This window comes from Aotus nancymaae, unplaced genomic scaffold, assembly GCF_030222135.1.
Source record: "Aotus nancymaae isolate 86718 unplaced genomic scaffold, 86718_ANA_hifiasm-v0.15.2.pri h1tg000010l, whole genome shotgun sequence".
Lineage (NCBI taxonomy): Eukaryota > Metazoa > Chordata > Mammalia > Primates > Aotidae > Aotus > Aotus nancymaae.
Window position 1 is genome coordinate 66,814,847 of NW_026988421.1, and position 18,188 is coordinate 66,833,034.

Sequence of the window (18,188 nt, forward strand, 5' to 3'; positions counted from 1 at the left end):
GCTGGTCTCGAACTGCTGGCCTCAGGTGATCTGCCCGCCCTCAGCCTCCCAAAGTGCTGGGATTACAGGAGTGAGCCACTGCACCCGGCTTACAAACATATTTTAAAAATTTTAAATGTTTATATTATTTTACTCCAACTGTAGCATATACATATATATGTACATAGACATGTGGTTTCATATCTTGCTTATTTCACTTAACTGTGCCAGTGCCTTCCAGCCAAGGATCAAGGACACACCTTAGTTGAGTAACTTGGGTTTTTGCTTGTTATAATGGAGAACACACACATTATATTCCATGGGGAATTGTGGGGCATCTCAGTGGAAAGGTGTTGGAAAGGACAGAATGTGAACTCGAGTTATGCAGCTTCCAGGGAAGGTTTTACTGAAGTGGGACTCTGTTCTGGATTAGATGGGCGTATTTCTATTATTGAATATCTTAATAAATCTTAATAAGGCAGGAGGGACGAAACAGCAGTCATTCATATTAGCCAGGATAGAGGGATGTTTGGTCATTTTTGTGGTTTCAGTAATGTTTATGTTTTTGTCTATGTTCAGACATGATTACTAAGTGGTCTTGTTTTTGGCTGGGTACGGTGGCTCACGCCTGTAATCCCAGCACTTTGGGAGGCTGAAGCGGGCAGATCACCTGAGGTCAGGAGTTCAAGACCAGAGTGGCCAACATGATGAAACCCCGTCTCTACCAAAAATACAAAAATTAGCCGGGCATGGTGGCAGGCACGTGTAATCCCAGCTACTCAGGAGGCTGAGGCAGGAGAATCACTTGAACCTGGGAGGCGGAGTTTGCAGTGAGCCGAGATCGTACCACTTCACTCCAGCCTGGATGACAAGAGTGAAACTCCGTCTCAAAAAAACCAACTAAACAAAAAAACTAAGTATTCTTGTTTTTATCTTGATCCATCATGGTCACCCATCTCCTTGTCTGATGTTGATGATCTGTGAAACTTTTTATGTTCAGCAGTAGAACAATAAGGCCTAGCTGTGAGTGCCAGGCCAGCTTCCAGCATCAGAGAGTTCTAGGTGTTGGGAGCAGGCCAGCTCCTCACTGTCAGGAGCTGCTTTCCTCCTTTTTGAATGGTATATTAGTGTCTCTCTGTATAAGTACATACAGACGAGATTGGCTTCATTCTTACACTATGGCGGTGTGATATTCCATTATACAAATACTGTAATTTATTTACTCATTCCCTGAAAGATGGAGTTTAGATTGTTTACTATTTGAACCATGCCACAATACTGTTAACTTTGTATGTGTGCAAGTTTATCTGTAGAATAAATTGGTAAAATTGAAGATGTTGGGTCAAAGTCTTTGTGCATTTTTTTGATTATTATGTTGTGGTTTTTTTGAGACAGGGTCTCTCTTTGTCATCCAGGCTGGGGTGCAGTGGTGCAATCTCGGCTCACTACAGCCTTGACCTCCCAGGTTCAAGTGATCCTCCCATTTCAGCCCCCTAAGTAGCTGGGACTTCAGGTACATGTGCCACCACGCCTAGCTAATTTCTGTATTTTTTGCAGAGATGGGGTTTCATCATGTTGCCCAGGCTGGTCTCAGACTCCTGAGCTCAAGTGATCTACTTGCCTTGGCATCCCAAAGTGCTAGGATTACAGGTGTGAGCCACCATGCTCAGCCGCATGCATTTTAAATTTTATTTTCAGGTTAACCTCAAAAGAGGTTGTACCAATTTACTCTTCTACTATAATGCATGAGTTTGCCTGTCCACACCATTGCCAAAGCAATGTGTTACAGAATTTTATTTTTTTGCTAATTTTATAAATTTTATTTTATTTTTTTTATTTATTTAGAGACAGAGTCTTTTGCTCTTGTTGCCTAGGCTAGAGTGCAATAGCACGATCTCGGCTCACTGTAACCTCTATCTCCCGGGTTCAAGCAATTCTCCTGCCTCAGCCTCCCAAGTAGGATTACAGGCACCCACCAACACACTCGGCTAATTTTTTGTATTTGTAGTAGAGATGATGTTTCACCATGTAGGCCAGACTGGTCTTGAACTCCTGACCTCAGGTGATCCCCCCGCCTCAGCCTCCCAAAGTGCTGGGATTACAGGTGTGGTCCACCATGCCCGGCCTTATTTTATTTTTTTGAGACACAGTTTTGCTCTTGTTGCCCAGTGCCATGGTGCAGTCTCCTCACTGCAACCTCCGCCTTCCAGGTTCAAGTGATTCTCCTGCCTCAGCCTCCTGAGTAGCTGGGATTACAGGCACGTGGCACCACACCCGGCTAATTTTTGTATTTTTAGTAGAGACGGTTTCACCGTGTTGTCCAGGCTGGTCTCAAGCTCCTGACCTCAAGGTGATTCACCTGCCTCAGCCTCCCAAAGTGCTGGGATTACAGGCATGAGCCACCGCACCCAGCCTAATTTTATAGATTTTTAAATGGTATCTTAGGCTGGGCGCAGTGGGTTACACCTGCAATCCCAGCACTTTCAGAGGCCAAGGCAGGTGGATTACCTGAGGTTAGGAGTTCGAGACCAGCCTGACAAACATGGAGAAACCCCGTCTCTACTAAAAATACAAGAATTAGCCAGGCCTGTTGCCACGTGCCTGTAATCCCAGCTACTCGGGAGGCTGAGGCAGGAGAATCACTTGAACCCAGGAGGTAGAGGTTGTGGTGAGCCGAGATCCCGCCACTGCACTCCAGCCTGGGCAACAAGAGTGAAACTCCATCTCAAATAATAATAATAAAAGGGTATTTTAATTCCCTAGCTACGAAAGTAGGCTTCAAAAGTGTTTTAAAAATAGTAATATAAGGAATTGATGGAATGGTGACAACTTGGTTGATATGCAAATCTTTCTGGGAAACTAAACTGCCAACTATGACTTGTTAAAGCCCATATGACTATAAGATGTTGAGTGGGGAGAGAGTGGGGCGTCTGGCTTCTGAGCGGTAACCTTTGTTGCGCTAACGATGAAAAAGAATTAAATATGGGTGATGTTGAGAAAGGCAAGAGGATTTTTATTCAGAAGTGTTCCCAATGTCACACCGTGGAAAAGGGAGGCAAGCACAAGACTGGGCCTCATCTCCATGGTATCTTTGGGCGGAAGACAGGTCAGGCCTCTGGATTCACTTACACTGAAGCCAATAAGAACAAAGGCATCATCTGGGGAGAGGATACACTGATGGAATATTTGGAGAATCCCAAGAAGTATATCCCTGGAACAAAAATGATCCTTGTCGGCATTAAGAAGAAGGGAGAAAGGGAAGACTTAATAGCTTATCTCAAAAAAGCTACTAATGAGTATTAATCGGCCACTGCCTTATTTATTATGAAACAAATGTCTCATGACTTTTTTATGTGTACCATACTTCAATAGATCTCATACACCAGAATTTACATCATGAATGACTGACAGAATATTTTGTTGGGCAGTCCTGATTTAAAACTAAGACTGGCTTGTGGTTAAATGAATATGTTCAGTTTTTGGATTTTAATAGTAATTCCAATTTAGTAAATTCTATCACTGTTTACCCCTTCTAAAGATATGATTAGACTTCGTTAGTAATGTTAAACTTTTCGCAAAGGTGGTGAGTGCCATCTTCAAACTTACTGGAGATTGGTTTTATATTTAGATTTATATAACTGGTTATGTGAATATATTTAAATATGGAGGAAATTCCTTCACTGTCTCAGAACCAAGCAAGATTCACCTGTGTTTTGTGTTCATTTGCCTCTTAAAGGCAAGGATTGAAAATAAATGGGTAGCAATGGCTATATTTTTGGCCTTAACTATGCCAATCTAATTAGAATTTCCTGTATTTAAAATGGTTCCTTTTACTTATTGAAAGGCATTTTGTGTGGTTTATGTGTAATATCAAAAATTATTTAACACTTCACACATTTTATAGATGATCTATAAGGTCACGTGCTTTTAAAATAGTAGCCAATTAAACTTCATTCTTGGATTCTTTACAATCTAAGTCAAACTAAGTTATAATTTAGGATTGTCTTTAAACAGCCATTCAGAAACAAAACTGTACAACTGCTGTGTATTGTGATTGGGAATGGTGCTTTTGCCAACTTAAAAGGATTAAAGTAGAGGAGATATACACAAATTTAAAAATGATGTGTGATCATAAGACTTAAGATAATTAAAAAGAAAACCACAGATCATTAAAAAAAAAAAAGATGTTGAGTGGGAAAAGAAAGATGATTTTAAAATTATACTTTTTAATCTTTTGTGTGTGTGTGTGTGTGTGGAGATGGGGGTCTCACTATGTTGTCCAGGCTGGTCTTGAATTCCTAACCTCAAGCAATCCTCCCACCTTGGTCTTCCAAAGTGCTGGAATTATAGGCATGAGCCACTGTGCCCAGCCAGGAAGGTGATTTAGCAGATTGAGGAGTGTTTCTCCTGTTTAACTTGTAACAGTACTTTGGCCATCTCTTGCCATTAAAAAGTAGCAGTTTTTTCTGATCATTGTCTTCCCTGAGCACCTGTAGGAGGCTAAGTCCTGTCTGGTCCAAGGGAAAGTCCAGAGGACTCAGTTGCTCTCTGTTTTAAAGTTCTGTAAAGGGTAATGTTGATACTTGTCTGCCTGCAGTAGCTATTTTTGGCCCTACAGTCACCTGGAAGACATTCCAAAGACCCAGCTTTACCTGTCCCAGATGGAAGGCTTCATTATAGATGTGCAGGATCTGAACTATGGAAGATGTTTTGAAAGAATATTTATTGGCGGGGCGCAGTGGCTCATGCCTGTAATTCCAGCACTTTGGGAGGCCGAGGCGGGTGAATCACAAGGTCAGGAGTTTGAGACCAGCCTGACCAACATGGTGAAACCCCATCTCTACTAAAAATACAAAAATTAGCTTGACGTGGTGGCGTGCACCTGTAATTCCAGCTACTCAGGAGACTGAGGAGAATTGCTTGAACGCAGAAGGCAGGGGTTGGGGTAAGCCAAGATTACACCACTGCACTCAAGCCTAGGCGACAGAGCAAGACTCTCTCAAAAAAAAAGAGAAGAAAAACAGAGACTGGTCATGGAGGATTATCCAGTTAGAACAGAAGAAGGATCCTGTGGGGAGAAGACCTTGCTACACAAGTTCCCTTGCCTATAAGAGCAAGAAGGTGGCCAGGCGACGTGGCTCACACCTGTAATCCCAGCACTTTGGGAGGCTGAGGCAGGTGGATCACCTGAGGTCAGGAGTTCGAGACCTGCCTGCCCAACATGGTGAAACCCCATCTCTACTAAAAATACAAAAATTAGCTGGGCATGCTGGAGTGCTCCTGTAGTCCAGGCTACTACTGGAGGCTGAGGCAGGAAAATCACTTGAACCTGGGAGGTAGCAGTTGCAATGAGCCAAGATCATGCCACTGCACTCCAGCCTGGCCGACAGTGAGACTCTGTCTCAAAGGGGAAAAAAAAACACGCACACACACGCAAGCCCAAATCCTGTACCAGCCCCACCTATCACTTTCTTACTGAGATTCCCCTCCCTTCTCCACGTGTTTAGTCTTTCTCGCTGCAGGAAGTTTAATTAAAAACCTACCTTTGGCTGGGCACAGTGGCTCATACCTATAACCCCAGCACTTTGGGAGGCCAAGGTGGGTGGATCATTTGAGGAGTTCAAGACCAGCCTTGCCAACATGGTGAAACCCCGACTCTACTAAGAATACAAAAATTAGCTGGGTATGGTAGTGCGCACATGTAATCCCAGCTAATTGGGAGGCTGAGGCAGGAGAATCACTTGAACCTGAGAGAGGTTGCAGTGAGCCGAGATCGTAGCCTGGGGGACAGAGTGAGAGTCGGTCTCGAAAACAAAAAAAAAAATTAGTTTTACTAAGGGTATGCTCTTGGTGATATTTGGCTAGCAGAAACTGACCTCAGGCAGCCCAAACAGCTATGACAAAAAAAAAAGAACAGCTAAAAGAATAGAGTGACAGGGAATGCTCACTCACTAATGAGATAGCACTAAAGGAAGTCCTGCAGAGGTGGCATTTGAGCAGAGGCACTGAATGAAGTGAGGGCCATGTGGGGCAGAGGGAATAGCAGGTGCACCAGCCTCTGGAGCAGCCTTGGCATGTTCTACAAACAATAAAGAGTTTGGCTTAATAGTGAACAACGGGAAGAGTGATTGAAAGCTGGCCAGGTGCAGCGGTTCATGCCTGTAATCCCAGCACTTTGGGAGTCTGAGGAGGGTGGATCACGAGGTCAGAAGTTTGAGACCAGCCTGGCCAACATAGTGAAACTCCGTCTCTACTAAAAATACAAAAATTGGCCGGGCGTGGGAGCTCACGCCTGTAATCTCAGCACTTTCAGAGGCCGAGGAGGGTGGATCACAAGGTCAGGAGTTCGAGACCAGCCTGATCAATATGGTGAAACCCTGTTTGTACTAAAAATACAAAAATTAGCCAGGCGAGGTGGCACGTGCCTGTAATTCCAGCTATTCAGGAGGCTGAGGCAGGAGAATTGCCTGAACCTGGGAGGCAGAGGTTGCAGTGAGCTGAGATTGCACCATAGAGCAAAACTCCATCTCAAAAAAAAGAAAAATTAGCCAGGTGTGGTGGAGGGCACCTGTAATCCCAGCTACTCAGGAGGCTGAGGTGGGAGAATTGCTTGAACTAAGAAGGCAGAGGTTGCAGTGAACCGAGATCATGCCACTGCACTCCAGCCTTGGCGACAGAGCAAAAATTCCGTCTCAAAAAAAAAGGGTGATTGAAAGAGAACTTGAAAAGTAGCCAGGCTCTAGTCATATAGTCCTCAAAGGTCCCGGTGAAAACTTAAGTTTTGCTTCAAGTGACATGGGAAGCCAGTGGAGGATCTGGGTTTTGTGCAGGGGAGTGACTCACATCTCCACCTCACATCTCCATTGTAGCCGGAGTGACATGTATAGGCCAAGGCAGAGAAAGCCTTCTCCATCCACCTCCTGTGTGGGCCAATTTGCCTGGCCCTAGACCATGTTATGCTTGAAGGTTTCATCAAGTGCTTCTGGGTCCTTTATTAGGACCGTGGAAGAACTGAAGGATGAGCAAGGAAATGAAAGCTGCAACAGAGCTGAAGGAAAACACAGCTGCAGTGGGCAAGGCAGCCCTGGATAGAGTATAGCAAGCAGGATTTTTAACTTTTCTTCGCTTAAATTTTTTTTTTTTAACGTACAGCCTGACAAACCAGAGTTACGAGAAACTTTTCTTTTTTTTTTTTGTTTTTGGTTCAGAAGTCGACCTTTGCCAATGGGCACCAGCAGAGGGTGCCACAAACCTCCAGCAGCCCTTGTGCCTTTGTCACAGGAAGTCACTGGTTTGAACAATGTATAGGTGCACATCAGAATCACCTGGCTTGTTCAAACACATTGCTAAACCCTACCTTCCTCTTAAGTGGGAAGAATTTTTTTATTTTTTAATTTTTGTTTTTATTTTTGGTGTTTGAGATAAGAGTGTAGCTCTGTCGCCCGGGCTGGAGTGCGGTGGCATGATCTCAGCTCACTGCAACCTTTGCCTCCTGGGTTCAAGCGATTCTCCTGCATCAGCCTGAGTAGCTGGAATTACAGGCATGTGCCACCCAGCTAATTAGCCCAGCCCAGCTAATTTTTGTATTTTTAGTAGAAATGGGGTTTCACCATGTTGGTCAGGCTGGTCTTGAACGCCTGACCTTAAGTGATCCACCCGCCTCGGCCTCCCAAAGTGCTGGGATTACAGGGGTGAGCCACCATGCCCAGCCAGGAATTTTTATTTCTGACAGGTTCCCAGGTGATGCTGAGGCTACCAGTCAGGCTGGTTCTTCCTCAGAAAGTGATAAGAACCCCCTGACGAGCCCTTCAACAACACGCACAGCTTGAAGCAGCAACCCTCAAAGGGATTTCAGAACAGGGTGGATGATGATGCAGGTGTTCCCCAAGCTCCCTGTTCCCTCCTCCCTCCCCTGGGCTGTTGTGAAAGTACTGAACGCTGTAAATTAGTAAACTCCATACAAATGATCACTGCCAGCCTCTTAGCTTTTTATTCCTCCCTCCCATCATTTCATTTTGATTTCTAATCATTTGGTTTCTTTTCTTTTTTTTTTTTTTTTTGAGAGAAAGTCTTGCTCTGTCACTCAGGCTGGAGTGCAAAGGCCCAATCTCGGCTTGCTGCAACCTCTGTCTCCTGGGTTCAAGAAATGTTGTGCTTCAGCCTCCCAAGTAGCTGGGACTACAGGCATGAGCCACCACACCTGGCTGATTTTTTTGTAATTTTAGTAGAAACAAGGTTTCACCATGGTGACCAGGCTGGTCTCGAACTCCTGACCTCAACTGATCCACCTGCCTTAGCCTCCCAAAGTGCTAGGATACATGGGGATTACAGGCGTGAGCCCCCATGCCTGTCTAGAATTACGACTGATTTTTTTTTTCTTTTTGAGACAGAGTCTTGCTCTGTTGCCCAGGCTAGAGTGCAGTGGTGCGATCTCAGCTCACTATAACCTCTGCCTTCCGGGTTCAAACGATTCTCCTGCCTCAGCCTCCCAAGTAGCTGGGATTACAGGCGCCCACCACAATGCCCAGCTAATTTTTGTATTTTTAGTAGAGATGTGGTTTCACCGTCTTGGAAAGGCTGGTCTCGAACTCCTGACCTCATGATCCACCCGCCTCCCAAAGTGCTAGGATTTCAGGCACGAGCCACTGCACCAGGCCATAATTGATTTTTGATTGCTGGTCTTTTATCCTGTGAGTGCTAAAGTCATGTTCTAGGAGTTCTTTCGTAGATTCGTTAGTGTGTTTACATAGTCATAGACAATCACATCATTTCTGAATAGGAACAGTTTTATCCTTCCCCCTTTCCATCTTGATCTCTGATTTCTCTGGTGACCAGAACTAGCTCTGCCGACCTCATTCTGTCATTGTATTTAGGAGCAGATAACACACCAGTTCACAAAGCAGCTTGACAGTATTCTGAATCCTAGCAAAGACCGCTAAGGACAATGAGGTGGAAAACATCTGAAATGATCAGGGTGCTGGCCTTGAGATGAGGGAGACCTAGCCTTGATGAAACAGTTTGTTCTCATTGGCCAGAGCTAGTGAGTGGAACCCCCACCTGCCCACAGTGGGGAGGTGCCTAGCCCTGAGCCTAGCCTTGAGCACAGTCCTGCTTTACTGAGCCACAGTTCCTGAGTGGGTCCAGCATCTGAGTTGTGGCATCTGAGGGGAATCTGAGGCTAAGCCTTGGGTGGAACAGGGCTTGGCAGAGGTGGAGGTGGCCCTCAGCCCATTCGATAGGTCAGTGGGTATCGGGAGCTGTGCTCTCTTGGAGGGTTCCAAAAGGAAGGCAGGAGGTGGGGCTTCTGATCTAGACAGCAGGGAGAGTGAATTTGCCCTTTCCTGGACAGTAGTGAAATGGGGGTAAATGGCATCTGTGGGGGTGGCAGTGTAATGTGTTTGCACCCTCTCCCCCTATACGCTGCTGCGTGCCTTCATAGAGAGGCACAGGGAGCATCACCTGTGAGTGATGCTCCTTGGCCCACCCTTTGCCAAGCCCCCGTTCCTGCAGACTGGCTTCCGGGGTCGGTTCACCAAGCAGCTCCCGTTTACACAGCTTCATCCATCCTCTGCTGCTAAACATAAAGATAGCCATTGTTGCCGGGCGCGGTGGCTCACGCTTGTAATCCCAGCACTTTGGGAGGCCGAGGCGGGTGGATCACGAGGTCAAGAGATCGAGACCATCCTGGTCAACATGGTGAAACCCCGTCTCTACTAAAAATACAAAAAAATTAGCTGGGCAAGGTGGGGCGTGCCTGTAATCCCAGCTACTCAGGAGGTTGAGGCAGGAGAATTGCCTGAACCCAGGTTGCAGTGAGCCGAGATCGCGCCATTGCACTCCAGCCTGGGTAACGAGCGAAACTCCGTCTCAAAAAAAAAAAAAGATAGCCATTGTCTTCTCAAGGCAAATATCAACATGCCTTTGGCCTCTCACTCTGGACGCAGCCCCTCACCCTCTGCAATCCTTCCTATTAGGAAAGCCGTCTAAAGTAGAAATGGCTGCTAATCTCAACTGTCACATTCTAATGGAACTTGGCTTTCAAGGGAAAGACCTGGGTTCTGTCTCCTAATCATGATGTAATGGGACTATGTGTGAGGTCAGGCAAGTTACCAGACTGCACTGTCTCAATTTCCTCCTTTGCTATAACGCATGATAATATTGGGAAGGCAGAGAGCATAGTGGTTTAAGGACACAGACTCTGAAGCCGAGTGTCTGGATTCAAATCTTGACTCCTCCACTTAGTAGCTAAGTAACCTGGGGCAATTACTTAACCTCTCCTCTCAGTTTTGAGGGGATTATACTACTTACCTTCATAGGGTTATTCTGAAGATAACATGCAAAGGTTGCAAAGTGTAATTATATATAATAACATAATAATATTACTATTATAAATGTTAAATATTGTTATTACCATATTTTAAGGATATTAAAAGAACGTGCTGAGTTCATATTATAAAAGTACTTTGAGGCCGGCCAGGTGTGGTGGCTTATGCCTGTAATCCCAACACTTTGGGAGGCCGAGGCAAGTGATCACCTGACAGCCTGACCAATATGATGAAACTCTGTCTCTACTAAAAATACAAAAATTAGGCTGGGCAAGGTGGCTCACGTCTGTAATCCCAGCACTTTAGCAGGCCAAGGTAGGTGGATCACCTGAGGTCAGAAGTTCAAGACCAGCCTAGTCAATGAGGTAAAATCCTGTCTCTACCAAAAATGCAAAAAGTAGCTGGGTGTGGTGGCAGGTACCTGTAATCCCAGTTACTTGGGAGACTGAGGTAGGAGAACTGCTTGAACCTAGGAGACACAGGTTGCAGTGAACCGAGATCACTGCAACTCCAGCCTAGGTGACAGAGCAAAACTCTGTTTCAAAAAAATATATATATATACAAAGATTAGCCAGGCATGGTGACATGTTCCTGTAACCCCAGCTACTCAAGAGGCTGAGACAGGAGAATCGCTTGAACCCAGGAGGTGGAGGTTGCAGTGAGCTAAGATCGCACCTTTGCACTCCAGCCTGGGCGATAAGAGTGAAACTCCATCTCAAAAAAAAAAAAAAAGAACACTTTCAGGCCGGGTGCGGTGGCTCACGCCTGTAATCCCAGCACTTTGGGAGGCCGAGGCAGGTGGATCACTTGAGGTCAGGAGTTCAAAACCAGCCTGCCCAACATGGCAAAACCCCATCTCTAAAAAAAAAAAAAAAAAAAAAAAAAAAACTCAAAAATGATCAAAAGTGATATCTATCCTGTGACTTACCTTATTATTACCAAAGGTATTTAATAGTAGTGTGAGTTACACTTAGCCTGCAGGTTGAGATGGGCTTTTTTGAATGTCACCTTCCCAAAGCCCTGATAAACTGCCCTTGCCTGGATAATTCCTCTGCACATGGACTGTCATGGCAGACTCTGGTCTTCAGTTCTTTTTTTTTTTTTTTTTTTTTTTTTTTGAGACGGAGTTTCTTGTTACCCTGGCTGGAGTGCAATGGCACGATCTCAGCTCACTGCAACCTCCGCCTCCTGGGTTCAGGCAATTCTCCTGCCTCAGCCTCCTGAGTAGCTGGGATTACAGGCACGCGCCACCATGCCCAGCTAATTTTTTGTATTTTTAGTAGAGACGGGGTTTCACCTTGTTTACCAGGATGGTCTCGATCTCTTGACCTTGTGATCCACCCGCCTCGGCCTCCCAAAGTGCTGGGATTACAGGCGTGAGCCACTGCGCCTGGCCTAATGGTCTTCAGTTCTTTATACAGAGACTTAGATGCTGGTGGATTAAGAACTGAGGACATCACATTCCCAGGGAATGACTTAACCACCTCTGTAGAAAGGAGATGGGAAGGGAGGCCTCAGGGACAAGGACTATGCCCTAGCATGGGACAGAGACCTGAGAGGGCATTATGAGGAGCCTAGCTCTTATGACAACCTTCTAGAGGATAGGTCCTACAGGCCCTGGTTTTCTTGTCTCTAAAAGAGGAATGAGAGTCCCTGTTCTGCATGCTTCAGAAGGTGCATGAAGGAAGACAATCAGTTCACAGATTCCACATTAAAAAAAAAGGTGGGGGGCAGGTGCGGTGGCTCACGCCTGTAATCCCAGCACTTTGGGAGGCTGAGGCAGGCAGATCATGAGGTCAAGAGATTGAGACCATCCTGGCCAACATGGTGAAAACCCGTCTCTACTAATAATACAAAAATTAGCTGGGCATGGTGGCACATGCCTGTAATCCCAACTACTCCGGAGGCAGGAGAATTGCTTGAACCCGGGAGGCAGAGGTTGCAGTGAGCCAAGACCGTGCCACTGCATTCCAGCCTGGCACCTGGTGATGGAACAAGACTCTGTCTCAAAAAAAAAAAAAAAAAGGGGGAAGGCCAGGCATGGTGGCTCATGCCTGTAATCCCAGCACTTTGGGAGGCTGAGGCAGGTGGATCACCTGAGGTCAGGAGTTCAAGACCAGCCTGGCCAGCATGGTGAAACCCCTTCTCTACTAAAAATATAAAAATTAGCTGGGCCTGGCGGTATGTGCCTGTAATCCCAGCTACTCAAAAGGCTGAGACAGGAGTATCACTTGAACCTGGGCAATGGAGGTTGCAGTGAGTCGAGATTGCACCACTGCACTCTAGCCTGGGCAACAAGAGCGAAACTCTGTCTCAAAACAAACAAACACCTTTCTCATTGGTGTGTATCTTGAAAAGCCTGGCTCTACTGCATAAAGAGATCAGAGTATATTTTTCCAGCCTTCTTGGATGGCATCCAGTTCCATAGTTCCATAGTTCCACACTGTTTTGAAGTCTTATTTTTTTTTTGAGATGGGCTCTGTCACCCAGGCTGGAGTGCAGTGGCGTGATCTTGGTTCACTGCAACCTCTGCCTCCCAGGTTCAAGCAGTTCTCCTGCCTCAACCTCCCAAGTAGCTGGGACTACAGGCAGGCGCCACCATGCCCGGCTAATTTTTGTATTTTTAGAAGAGACAGGGTTTTACCATGTTGGCCAAGATAGTCTCAATCTTTTGACTTTGTGATCCACCCTCGTCAGCCTCCCAAAGTGCTGGGATTGCAGGTGTGAGTCACCGCGTCCAGTGAAGTCTTTTTTTTTTCCATTCATACTTGCTATTTATTTAGTCTTTTGATTTGGAACAAAAGGGGAAGAAGTCACGAGTGCCACCATCTAAGCCCCTGTTTCAAATGTGCATTAGTATTCAGCTTGCAAAATAATTTCTTTATAATTAAGCAAACAGTGCCAAAAGACCCATGTAATCTGCTTCTTTCTTCCTGAAGAAGTGGCAGGATAACTGCATCCTAGGGGATTCTCTGTGTTCAATCAAGTCCTGAGTGGAGTTTCATTTTCCTTTTGAGATGACTATAACGTCACCTAAAGGTCAAGGAAAATGGTCTTCCTATGATAAGGAAGTTTTGCTTTAGTGTAGATGACTACCTCCCTGTTTAAGATAGGAAGGGAGAATGTTCCATTCCTTTCCTCTGCTCCATATCTTCTTTCTTCTCCTGGATGAGATGAAAAAATTACTCTGCCTTCAGTCCAGCAGATGCACTTGGCCCCCCAGCGGTCAGCCCACACCAAGCCCAGAGGTTGGCTGCCTCCTTTCACAGGGCTGGTCTTGGCTCTGAGGCTGCTGATTTTAAATGCAATCTCACTGGTGACTCACTGGTGAATTATAATTTGGCTTTGCCTGGAATTAAGTGGAGTAACACATATGATTTTTATTTTTCAATTAAGAAATCACATTTTTTTTTTGAGACAGGGAGTTGCTCTGTCACCCAGGCTGGAGTACAATGGTGCAATCATGGCTCACTGCAGCATCACCTTCCTGGGCTCAAGTGATCTTCCCACCTTGGCCTCCTGAATAACTGGGACTACAAGTGCACACCACCACACACAGCTAATTTTTTTTTCCTTTTTTTTTAACCTCCTCCTCCCTCCTCTAATTTTTTTTTTTCTTGAGACGGGGTCTCTCTCTGTCACCCAGGCCAGAGTACAGTGTCACAATCTCGGCTCACTGCAACCTCGGCCTTCCAGGTTCAAGCAATTCTCCTGCCTCCACCTCCCAAGTAGCTGGGAGTACAGGCGCATAGCACCACGCCTGGCTAATTTTTGTATTTTTAGTAGAGATGGGGTTTCACCATGTTGGTCAGGCTAGTCTCAAACTCCTGACCCCATGATCCACCTGCCTCAGCCTCCCAAAGTGTTGGAATTACAGGCATGAGCCACTGCACCCAGATATGAAATCATACTTTTAGATGTCTGGCTGTGGCTAAAACAGAGTAACAGGGATGATATTTACTCTTTTACCTCATCAAAACCCCCTAATTTGTCACTGAGGCCCTAAATATGATACTCCAGATGTAATGTGGGTCTGGTACTGAGGACAGCCAACGCATTCTCTCCTTTGACCTGGACTGGGCATATATGGGTCATAGCGTGGCCGGGGATATGGGCTAAGCCACAGCTGCTGGGCATATGTGTCTTATTTCCTGCTTGTAATTTCATGAGGAGGTAGAATCTGAGCAGGCACTATCTTGAGTAGGTTCCAATCTGGCCTTAGCTGACCTCTCCAGCCTGGTCTTGCTGGGTAAACTTCTCCCCTAATATCCCATCCATTGTCATTTCCATCCTTGCCATCTTATTTGCAGCTGGCTACATATGCCATGCAGTATCATGCCTGAGCACCTTTTCTTCATGTGCTCCCCTTCCTCTCCCTGTCTGCCAAACACATCCTCCTTTTTCTTTTTTTTTTTTTTTGAGATGGAATTTTGCTCTTGTTACCCAGGCTGCAGTGCAATGGCGCAATCTCGGCTCACTGCAACCTCCGCCTCCTGGGTTCAAGCAATTCTCCTGCCTCAGCCTCCCAAGTAGCTGGGACTACAGGCACGTGCCACCATGCCCAGCTGACTTTTTTGTATCTTTAGTAGAGACGGGGTTTCACCATGTTGACCAGGATGGTCTCGATCTCTTGACCTAGTGATCCACCCACCTCGGCCTCCCAAAGTGCTGGGATTATAGGCGTGAGCCACCACGCCTGGCCCATCCTCCCTTTTTTTAATAGCCCATGGGTGCTACTAAATATATCCTCCTCCTCCTTTTTTTTTTTTTTTTTGAGACAGAGTTTCGCTCTCTCACCCAGGCTGGAGTGCAGTGGGGCTATCCTGATTGTTGCCCAGGCTGGTCTTGAACTCCTGACCTCAGGTGATCTGCCTGTCTCAGCCTGCCAAAGTGCTGGGATTACAGGTGTGAGCCACTGTGCCTGGCTGTATCCTCAATTTTTAAGAATCCATTCAACACTGAAGGCTTCATGAAGCTCCCCAGGTGAACTGACCCCTCTGTAACCCCACTGTCCTCTGTTCATACAGCTATTCTTGTATCTGCAGCACTTTACAATACTTGTTCATTGTTTATGTCTGTCACCCTTTCTAGACTGTGAGATTGTTGACTGTTAATTAGTCTCCAGCACAGTGTCTGATACATACTAGTTCCATACTAAACATTCATAGAAAGGAGAGAGAAAGGAAGGAATGTGTGTCACAAAATATGAAAGAATAGGGCTGGATCTCCAAACTGCCACAGCTGGAAGAATAGCCCACGCAAAAGCTAAGTGTTTGGGCCCAGCGCAGTGGCTCACGCCTGTAATCCCTGCACTCTGTGAGGCCGAGGTGGGCAGATCACAAGGTCAGGAGATCGAGACTATCTTGGCTAACACGGTGAAACACAATCTTTACTAAAAATACTAAAAAGATTAGCCGATGTGGTGGTGTGTGCCTGTAGTCCCAGCTACTTGAGAGGCTGAGGCAGGAGAATTGCTTGAACTCAGGAGGCGGAGGTTGCAGTGAGCCAAGATTTCGCCACTGCACTCCAGCCTGGTGACAGAGGTAGACTCCATCTCAAAAACAAAAACAAAAGCTAAGTGTTTCTTTCGACTGATGGGTACGATGACTTTTTTTTTCCTTTCTTTTTTGAGACAGGATCTCCCTCTGTCATCCAGGCTAGAGTGCAGCGGTGTGATCATGATTCACTGCAGCCTAGACCTCCTGGGCCCAAGTGATCCTCACCTCAGCCTCTCAAGTAGCTGGCACCACAGGCACATGGCCACTATGCCCGGGTAATTTTGTTTATTTTTTGTATAAATGAGGCCTCACTGTGTTGCCCAGGCTAGTCTTAAACTCCTGGCCTCAAGTGATCCTCCCACCTCGGCCTCCCAAAGAGCTAGGATTCTAGGTGTGAGCCACCGCACCCAGCTGGTACAATGACTCTTGATTTTATGCTAGCAGAGCCATTGAGGCATTAATAGGGACTTCACTAATTTAGAGGGAATGACAAGGTGGATAGTTTATTTTATACCATTTATTTATTTATTTATTTATTTTTTGAGGCAGAGTTTCGCTGTTGTTACCCAGACTGGAGTGCAATGGCGTGATCTTGGCTCACCACAACCTCCACCTCCTGGGTTCAAGCAATTCTCCTGCCTCAGCCTCCCGAGTAGCTGGGACTACAGGCGCGCACCACCATGCCCAGCTAATTTTTGTATTTTTAGTAGAGACGGGGTTTCACCTTGTTGACCAGGATGGTCTCAATCTCTTGACCTCGTGATCCACCGGCCTCGGCCTCCCAAAGTACTGGGATTATAGGCGTGAGCCACCGCGCCCGGCCTATACCATTTATAAACACAGGGTTTGTTGAACTAAAATACTATGATTGTAAACAAGAGGAAACATTTCAAGTAACCTTAAACACCTGATGAGTAACCCTTTCTATGTAAACAAGGGATAGACTGAATTAGAAAATATTCTCATCTGTTCATTAAAACAGACTTCCCGGGCCGGGCGCGGTGGCTCATGCCTGTAATCCCAGCACTCTGGGAGGCCGAGGCAGGTGGATCACTTGAGGTCAGGAGTTCGAGATCAGCCTGGCCAACATGGAGAAACCCCGTCTCTAAAATAATAATAATAATAAAAACAGACTTCTCTTAAGACCTAAGCAGAGGAGCAATTTATTAGCATAGTTCCACTAGATTCCTGAAGGTAATAAAACTGACTTTGATATACTTTGATTCAGACAAACCAACTCTTGTCAGCTGGACCTTGTTATTCTGAATTAACTATGCTTAAAGTTCTTGGCGCTGCAGAGAGCAGGGTTATTCACCTAAATGGTGTATCTTTGTAGCTTCTCTCATAAAATTGCTGGAAATGCAGAGAAATTGATGTTGTTTTGGAGGTGATGGAGGGGTCCCTGGTACACTTTGGCCTCTATCTTTGAATTTCGTAAACCTGGTGACTTTCTACTTGTAGGGGAGCTGTGGCAGCAGCCTCAGCTCTCAACAGGCACTCTTCCTACTTTCCCCTACTCCAACCCCACAAAAAAACTACAACCACAAAAGCCCACATCTATACACATACACATAGAACTTTCCTGTCACATAAGGGCCTTAAGTGAAGAAAAACAGGCCGGGCATGGTGGCTCATGCCTGTAATCCTAGAACTTTGGGAGGTCAAGGAGGGTGGATCACCTGAGGTCAGGAGTTCAAGAGCAGCCTGACCAACATGGTGAAACCCCGCTACTAAAAATACAAAAATTAGCTGGGTGTGGTGGCGTGTGCCTGTAATCCCAGCTACTCAGGAGACTGAGGCAGGAGAATTACTTGAACCCGGGAGGTGGGGTTTGGGGATCACACCATTGCACTCAAGCCTAGGTGACAGAGCAAGACTCCGTCTCAAAAAAAAAGAAGAAAAACAGAGACTGGTCATGGAATATCATCCAGTTAGAACAGAATAAGGATCCTGTGGGGAGGAGAACTTGCTACACAAGTTCCCTTGCCTATAAGAGCAAGGAGGTGGCTGGGCACGGTGGCTCACACCTGTAATCCCAGCACTTTGGGAGACTGAGGCGGGTAGATCACCTAAGGTCAGGAGTTCAAGATTAGCCTGCCCAACATGGTAAAACCCCATCTCTACTAAAAATACAAAAATTATCTGGGTGTAGTGGTGGGCACCTGTAATCCCAGCTACTTGGGAGGCTGAGGCAGGAGAATCACTTGAACCTGGGAGGTGGAGGTTGCAGTGAGCCAAGATGGCACCACTGCACTCCAGCCTGGGCAATAGAGTGAGACTCAGTCTGAAAAAAAAAAAGAGCAAGGAGGCCTTTGGGGTTGGGCTATGCCCCCAAAGCAGGGCCTTAGGCATTTCTTCCAGCTGTGACTTACCTGCTCTTTGATTA

The 18,188-nt window shown here is 46.0% G+C and overlaps 1 protein-coding gene across 1 annotated transcript; it reads left to right on the forward strand.

Moving 5' to 3' along the window:
* Positions 1-2,811: 2,811 nt before the first annotated feature.
* On the forward strand, positions 2,812-4,153 carry LOC135273950 (cytochrome c-like). Its single transcript, XM_064373687.1, has one exon. It carries the CDS (start codon positions 2,962-2,964, stop codon positions 3,280-3,282), a length of 321 nt encoding a protein of 106 aa, XP_064229757.1. The 5' UTR covers positions 2,812-2,961; the 3' UTR covers positions 3,283-4,153.
* Positions 4,154-18,188: the final 14,035 nt, after the last annotated feature.